This window comes from Merops nubicus, unplaced genomic scaffold, assembly GCF_000691845.1.
Source record: "Merops nubicus isolate BGI_N331 unplaced genomic scaffold, ASM69184v1 scaffold43104, whole genome shotgun sequence".
Taxonomy (NCBI): Eukaryota; Metazoa; Chordata; class Aves; order Coraciiformes; family Meropidae; genus Merops; species Merops nubicus.
In genome coordinates, this window is record NW_008603021.1 from 259 (window position 1) to 8,137 (window position 7,879).

Here is a 7,879-nt window from a genome sequence, read left to right on the forward strand (position 1 = left end):
TTTCATAAGTAGGCAGCCGAGAAGCGTGGCTGGAACACCCTAATCTAAGGGAGAATGTGAAATGCCATGGACAGGACTCTCTTTTGGCTTTCTTGTTGCTGCGTACTCAAATCCAACTTCGTGTTTCTGTATAAGCCTGGTAACAACAGAACAGCAGCAATGCAGGGCAGCCGTTTGGGTTTTTTAAAATAAATAGGTATTGGTGAGCAATCTTTTAACATGCAAATACATATTTACAAGTGACACTATACCAGTTTAAGACTAAATATGCTGCTTTTTATGATTTCACCGAATTTCATGAGATCAGCAGTGTTTAGCTGAGGAACAGGTGCCTGTGTTTAGCCCATATATGTGTGGCCCCTTCCCAGCAGAGGAGGAGGATCAGGAGAAGGAGAGGACACCTGTGGGATGAAATGAGACAGGATTCAATGAAACAGCAAAGCTAATACCAGTGCCAGTATAAAGTAAATAGAGATATACTCAGCCTAGCAAATGTACAGCAGTCACAGTAAACAAGAAGCAGTCCTTAGGAACAGAATGATGAGCAGCCCCACTAGAGATAGAGAAAAGCAAGAAGATGAACAGGAGAAGCTCCTGTCCTCAACAGAAATCCCCCTTTGTACTGAGCATGATGTTGATGGGATGGGATACACCTGTAGCCAACTTGGGCCAGCTGCTCTGACTCACTCCAGACTCCGAACAGCCTGCAGACCATGGCAGGCCTAGGATTCTGTCCCAGGGAAACCAGGACAGTGGGCTGTGACTTTGGGACCACAAAGTAATATTAGTGTAGTTCCTCAGGTATAGAAACATTATTTCAGATTTCTTTCTGTCATTGCTTTCAGACTGGAGCTAGCAAAGGCTATGGATTTATAGAATTTGAGTCTGATGATGTAGCCAAGATTGTTGCGGACACAATGAACAACTACCTGTTTTCAGAAAGACTGCTCAAGTGTAAGTATAAACTGAAGTGTAAGTCTCTAATGTGCAAAGGTGATTCATAGTTATTTACATTGTGTTTTTTTGACTGTTTGGGGGATCCTGTGTTTTGTTTTTTTTTTGTGGCGTTTTGTCCCAAAGGGATTATCCATGGGGCTGAGATTTTCTTTCTTTTCTTCAGGTGTCAAGCACATCCTCGGCAGCCTTTTGGTCACTACTGTTTTTTCCTCTAGGCTACCAATGGTTGTGTAGCTGTGGAATGTGAAGCCTTGGGGAGTGGTGGGGTTTGCTGTGGAGGCAGTTCCTTTAAGGTGGAAATTGTAGTTTGAGACTGTTGCAGCTGTTGTCTGTGTAATTAAATATAGGAGGCTTTTTTGATTGAAAGATGAATGAAATTGGCAAGTTTCTCAGACCTGGCGACAGTAATGCTTGCACTAAAGGACTGTGAGCTATAGGTGGATCAGCTCTTGAAAAACAAGGTTTTCTGGGTGAAACTGAGCACCAATTCTTTACTTCCTTGCTCCATGCTGAGTTCTCCCACTAAAGGAGCGTTTCGTTACTTCTCCTGCCCTCAGCTGGTGAAGTGCTGCCCTGGAGCCCTGCCGTAACCCCATGTCCCATGTTTGTGATACAGGTCAGTTCATATCTCCTGAAAGGGTCCATGAAAAGCTCTTCCAGAACTGCCAGAGGGTGTTTCTGAAGCCGTCGCAGCCGGCGGTGCGGCGGTACAACCGGGTGCGCTCGCGGGCCCAGAAGGCCAGGATGGCCCAGCGCCTGCTGCGCAGGGAGAGGCGCCTGCGGCACAGGCTGGCCCAGAAGGGGCTCCACTACGACTTCCCAGGATTCGTGAGTTCGGGGGGTTCCCTGACTGCCTGATGCAAAACGCGTTTCTAAGGGGGTGCTAAATACAAGACGGGTGTTCTGCGTGGAACCGGTATGAGAGCTGGGCACCAGGAAGGCTGGTTGAGAGCTGTGTAGAAGCTCCTGGAAATTCGTGTTGTGCTCCTGCGGGGTTGTGCTGTATGTATGGGTGGGTTTCCTTTTAGAGAAGTGACAGCAAAGTGGGGACATGTCTTTTGTCCCATTAGTGTAGCTGTTTGGATATCCTGTGGTTTTCGATCACAGAAGAGCGATGGGGCTTTTCCCCAGCCCTGTGGGAGGCTTCCAGACCCAGCAGCTGTAGCAAAGGCTGTGTGGTTACGAAGCAAACTTAGACTGTTGAGTGACTGCATCTTCACAGAAGGAAGTCTGTAGTGATCCACCTGATCTGTCTTGCTTCCTAGGCTGCACAGGAGCTCTCCATAAAGAGAAACAAAGTCAATACATCCATGAAGTCAAACATGAACATTTCTTTGAGCAGCCAGGTAAGACTGGGCAGTCCTGGTAATGCCCAGCACCGTGCCCTGCCATTCACACCATGGTAGATGTTTCAGGTCTGCAGCTGGTGTCTTCCTAGCTGATTTCAACACCTGAAAACCTTGAAATTGTTCACTTGGGAGATTTTTGTGCCAAAACCAGGTCCGTTGAGGTGTATTAACACTCATGAATGCAGGCAGGTGGTTGCATCCTCTCATTTCTTTCCCCTGTGGGAGGGTTGAGCAGCAGAGGCCTCAACTCAGCATGTTGTAACCAGCAGCACTTGTCCCGAGGGGTGCCCAGGCAGCGATGGGTCCGCTGCCAGCCTCTGCTGTTCAGCACTGACTCGAGGCAGGAGAGGTGCAGGGTGCTGGGGACAGTCACCTTACAGCACCCATCTCTGTGCTTCAGACTGGTATGAAATTATCTCCTTGATGCTGCCCTTCTTTTGTTCTGTGTGGCAACATTGTACTGGCCTGTTCTGAAGCTAAACTGTTAATACAGTCTAGTGCTGTCTGTCCCCATGGGCATCCTGTGCTGCTCCTCCTCCCTCCTGTTCTCCAGGTGTGCTGATCCAGTATTTTGAAAACTAAGGTGAACTAAAACTAGCAGTAGGATGGAAGGAAGGCTTAGGTCACCAGGACTGAGATTTGGGGCACTGAGAGTCTGAAAGTTCTGTCAGGTATTAACGTTTCTGTTTTGTTTCATCACTGTTGTGAGTTGGTTTGGTTTTATTTTTAACACTAATGGGTTTACTTCTGATAACTGGGACAGAGCTGGTTGTGAGAAGACAGGAAACTTGTAAGTTCAGTCAACTGAGTTCTGAGAACTCACTGAGATAGCGAAGCTGGGATGTTTCAGCTCTGCTGTGAGCTTGATTGTGGTATTTCTGCATGCCAGCGTCAATTATATGTTTTTGGCTGGCTGTTTGTTTTCCCTGATGCTTTTCCTCTTGGCTTTCTTAGTGCTTTGAGTCAGGAAATACAAAATTTAGAAAGCCAATGTGCCTAATGTCATGTTAGAAAATGTGAATTAGTTGCATTTGCCTTTCACATAGACTCTTTTAAAGATGACACTTTTGTCTGAGGAAACACTACATCTACAAAAATGGCTAGTTATGAAAAGGAAAGGATTGTCCCTAACGTGTGGAAGTTCTGAAAGAGAGCTGGGGGAGGTGTCGTGTGGTACTGCAGAGGCAGCGACAACTTTCCCTGGCAGATGCTTTGCAGTGAAGGAAGTTTTTCTCATCTCTTCAGGACCCCACTCCAGTCTGTACCCCGACAGTGCTCGAGCGCCGGAGAGCTGCTCAGGCGGATGACGACGCAGAGGACAGTGAAATAACCCTGAGATTGCCCCCTGCCACTGGGAGCAACGCCGTGCGGAGACCGAAGAAGCGGCCAAGGAAGGGACAAAACCTGAAGAAACAGACTTAACTTTTTTACGACTGTAGCCATATTTTTCCTCCACTCAGCTGTCCAGGTGGAGCTTCTCATGGTTCTGCTGCCTGACCTCAGTTCATCTGGGTGAGACTGTTTCAGCCTTTTCCTAGGCAAGGAATCTCCACAAATCCTTTTCCTCCTTTTTAGGTGTCGGGGCTTGCGGTCTTCTCTGCCTTTGAAGGTATTCTTGACTTCGTGCTCCCAGGTGTCACATGCCTACAGTGATGCCAGAACCTTCAGTTAATTCTGTAACTTGTCTCTAGCCCTTGTTGTTTTGAAAGAAAACATGAGGCTGCCCATTCAGAACTTGTTGACATGGGCTGTATTGTACATTTACAATTAATGACAAGTTTAAAAACAAAACAAAACCATTTTTTCAACTGCGTTGGCTGTTGGTAGTGGTTCTTCTGTTTAACTGAATGTCTGTTTCATGTGAATTCTCACATATTTACACAAATAGAGGGTGAGGGATCTTCTTCCTCAAGGAAGACATACCTTGAATTTCTTCTGTTGGTGATCAGCAACAATCTGCCTGTCCTGTGCAGGGCAGAGGCAGGACACCACGCTGCCTGAGCGATCTGGTGCCTTTCGGCCCTGCCTTCAGCAGTGCCTGGGAAACTGCACCTTTTCTGGGGTTGTGGAGCAGTCACAGAGGACTTGGCAAGGCCTGAGATTAGAAAGGTGGTGAGAAGAGCCAGAGGACGATAGCCAAAGTCACTCACGTTCCAGATTCTCATTCCTTTCCATATGCAGGCGAAAGATGGGTGTTGGAGAGCATGTCCTGCTGCAGGGGACATATGGTGGGCGTTGTGTTGGCTGGTGGCTTAGGCAGAGACAGCCATGCTTTGGTTCCTCATGCAACTGGTAAAAGGCATTTCACTCTGCGGGGGTCCCAGGCACATCCTGACATGCTGCTTCACCTCTGGGGTGTCTAGGGCTTTGTGTGCCATAAATGTGCTGTTGCTTGGTTCAGAAGATGTTCAAGGGCCTGCCAAGTGTGGCTGCTTTTAGAGGGACTTCTTGTGGAACTGTGCACAGGAGCAAATGGTAACTAGCTTCTCCATGGCTGTTCTCAGAGCAAGCAGGACTCTTAGAGAAGATGCATCAGTAACCACAGTCTTGTTGCTGTATTTTAGGCCTGTGTGAAACAAGGGTATCTTCTGCTTCAGGAGGCGAGAGGCACATCACAATAAGCCTCCGGGTGGGGGAACCAGGGATGGAGAGGCAGGGTCTTGTAACCCGTGGTATGAGTTCAGAGAACTGAGTGTAGACTTGTGCATCAGGGTTTAGTCTTGATCCGACATAACCCGTTGTAGCTGACTGCAGACACCCAGTCCAGTTTGAAGGTGCATTTTGACTATGTGACTAGAATTTGGATTTTAGAGCAAAACTGAGACCTGCAGAAATTCCAGTTTGGGTTTTGGGGCATGTACTTAGCCTTGATCTTTTATTGTTTGAGATGGAACACTCTTCACTGCTGCACTGTTGGCTACTGTAGGTCAGGCTTGGCAGAAGGTTTCAGAGGAAAGCCCAGGTGATAATCAGCTGCTCAGGTAGGTGGCTGGCACTAATTCCTTGGCTATTTTAGGACTTGGACTCCTGGCAGAGGAGTCTGAACCACTGGCCTGTCTGGCCTGATCCCTTGAATAATTGTGTGATTGTAATGACATTGCTTGGTGACTCCAAATGCATCCTTTGTTGCTCTAAACTGTTGGGGAAGGCACTTGGGTGAGCATGTCTTTAGATCAAACAGTTGTCATCTCAGGCGTGCCAGGGAAATCTGTTGGCCAGCCCAGAGGCCACTGACAGCCCTTGCTTTTACCTTTACATAGCAGCGTTGCTATGTACCTCTGCAAGCTTTCTTCTCTGTGCATTGCTTGTTGTGAACGAGGCAGTGTTTACACTCAGACCCCTGGAAAATACATCCTCAGCTAACGTTTCAGATAAATGTCATCAGAGTGGTGGGCAGAAGTCTCTCAACTGTGAACAACTGACACACAGCTCTGAAAACACTTGTCTGCATCAACTTCGCTCAGCAGAGAGCAGCAGAAAAGCAAAACGCATCTGCCCAGAAGGGACAGTTTCCTTCTGAAGCCCAGGCTCCTGACTTTGCGCTGTGCAGCTGGAGGTGGCGGCTGGGTCAGGGCGGACTGGAAACGCGGCTGCACCTACTCCCGGCCGGAGCCGAGTCTCCCGGCGCAGGCTGACGCCGGGGGGCAGCAGTGTGTGGACACACGCAGCAGAAGGTTTCCTGGGAAAGGATCTCCCGGATCTGTAGAGAAGCCTGTCTAGTCAGGCAGTTCGGAGTGAGTGGCTGCATTGGTGTCATTAACGTGTCTCTGATACGGTTTAAGAAAACGGGAGAAACCTGGAATGGATCTTAATCAAATGCCTGTTTCTTTGGTGCTGCCACAAACACTCCTAAAGGTGTTGAGTTAAAGCTGCTGTTAAGAAAACTTGGTTTATCTGGAGTAACCTGTCCAGTGCAGTTCCACATTCACTGAAGCCTCAGCAGCTCCCTTCCCTTGCTTCCCATTCCAAACCCTTGGCATTTGGAACCTGGAGTTACTTCCTTTCCGTTCTGCTGTTGCCGTGCTGCTGCCTGTGCCGGGTGCTCTGCCCGTGCCTGGAAGCCTGTGCCTGCTGCTGCTTGCTTCCTAGTGTGACTCGGTGGCTTCTTCTCATGCTGCTCACCGTGCCTGGGCTGTCCTGCCGAGCTGCATGGGCTTCTCCAGATCTCTTGAAAAGGTTTGTGCCTTTAAGCTAGCACCCTGGATGCTGCTGGCTCTCCATATATATTCGCACGGCAGTACAAGATGCTCAAGAAAGCTGTGCTTACAGTAAGGTTTGCTTCCTGCTGTAATGTTCCTTTCCCTTCCTTTTGTTTAGTGGTCTTCCTTCAATTCAGGTCAGCTTAGGTGGCAGATGTAAAACACAAGGGAATAAAATTCTGTGCTTTTGAGCAAAGCACCACAACAATACGCAGGCTACAGCAAGGAGCTCTCAGCAGCAGGGTGGCTTTTCTTGGTGATAGTTGCTGTTTTTAGGCTGCCTGTGCTATTAATACACCCCTGTCCCGGGAGGTGCACATGAGCAGAAATTCAGACACCTGACACTTGCCAAACATAGTTTCCATAGCAAGTGGGCAGACGTGCTGTGTCATGAGTTACACCTCAGTCCTTGCACTGATTTTTCTCAGCTCTCCAGTCATTTGTTTGTTCATCTTGGACAAATACAAACCTTCTGGCCACTGATTTTAGGGCAGGCTGTGAGTTGTTTGTTTTTACTGGGGTGTAAGGAGCATTTGGGCTTTTGCTCAAGGCATAACTTTGAAGCTCCCTGCCTTACTGTAATGAGTGACTCTCTGGAGCAGGTTTACAGAACAGGTACATATGTAGTGCCGTTTTCAAACTTCAGAAACAATTAGGTGCTAGCAAAGGCTGCTAATTTACACTTGTGTATTCCAGTTTCTCTGTTTTGAAGGAAAGAGAGCTGGGCTTAGGAGTGTACAGCGGTTCCCAGCACATGAAGCACTGGAAGTAAAAAAGAAATGGGGCAGGGGCTGGGAGGAAAGCAGAACCGGCTGCAGAATAGAGGAGAGAAAGGAATTATGAAGCCAATATTCATCTCTAGAGAAAAAGGTGTTAGTGTATTTGGTGGTGTTAGTCTCCTTGAAATTAAGGATGCAGTTTGATTTTTTTTTTTTCCAATTTATTTTGTATGTCAGATATGCTGTGGGATTCCCAAGCTCCACAGTGTGTTGGGAGTGTGCTGCAAACCATGGTCCAAGTGCTGGTACTTGCTTGTGAGCCCTGAGTGGAGGAGGAGAGCAGACTGGACAAGTGGTGCTTGCTTTTGCCAGTAACAAGCTCGTTTGTTTGCACACCTAGCTTTTAAAATGGCTGCAGCCCTGAGGACCGAGGCTAAAACCTGTCAGAGTAGCTCATGGTGCAAGGGATGATCTGTGCATGGCTCTGAGCAGCGGCATCCTTCCCTGTCCTCTCCAAGTAGAGCACCAGTGAGGCAGAGGGTGGCTCCAGCAAATCCATTCTCTGCCAGCTTTCCCTTCAGAGTGCTGGGGTGTTGGCTTCTCGCTTTGCCTGCGTGGTGTGGCTGCCCAGGGCAGGGCTCTGCTGTGTGGGGTG

The 7,879-nt window shown here is 48.3% G+C and overlaps 1 protein-coding gene across 1 annotated transcript in view; it reads left to right on the forward strand.

The window, feature by feature from the left end:
• NIFK (nucleolar protein interacting with the FHA domain of MKI67) overlaps nucleotides 1–3,728 on the forward strand; it is a gene marked incomplete at its 5' end in the record, with an annotated part of 3,982 nt that extends 254 nt beyond the window's left edge. Inside the window, 4 exons of the mRNA XM_008938532.1 lie at nucleotides 846–954; nucleotides 1,574–1,785; nucleotides 2,223–2,303; nucleotides 3,552–3,728. Coding sequence (XP_008936780.1) covers nucleotides 846–954; nucleotides 1,574–1,785; nucleotides 2,223–2,303; nucleotides 3,552–3,728 — 579 coding nt within the window. The remainder of the gene's footprint in view (nucleotides 1–845; nucleotides 955–1,573; nucleotides 1,786–2,222; nucleotides 2,304–3,551) is intronic.
• Between the last annotated feature and the right edge of the window lie 4,151 nt (nucleotides 3,729–7,879).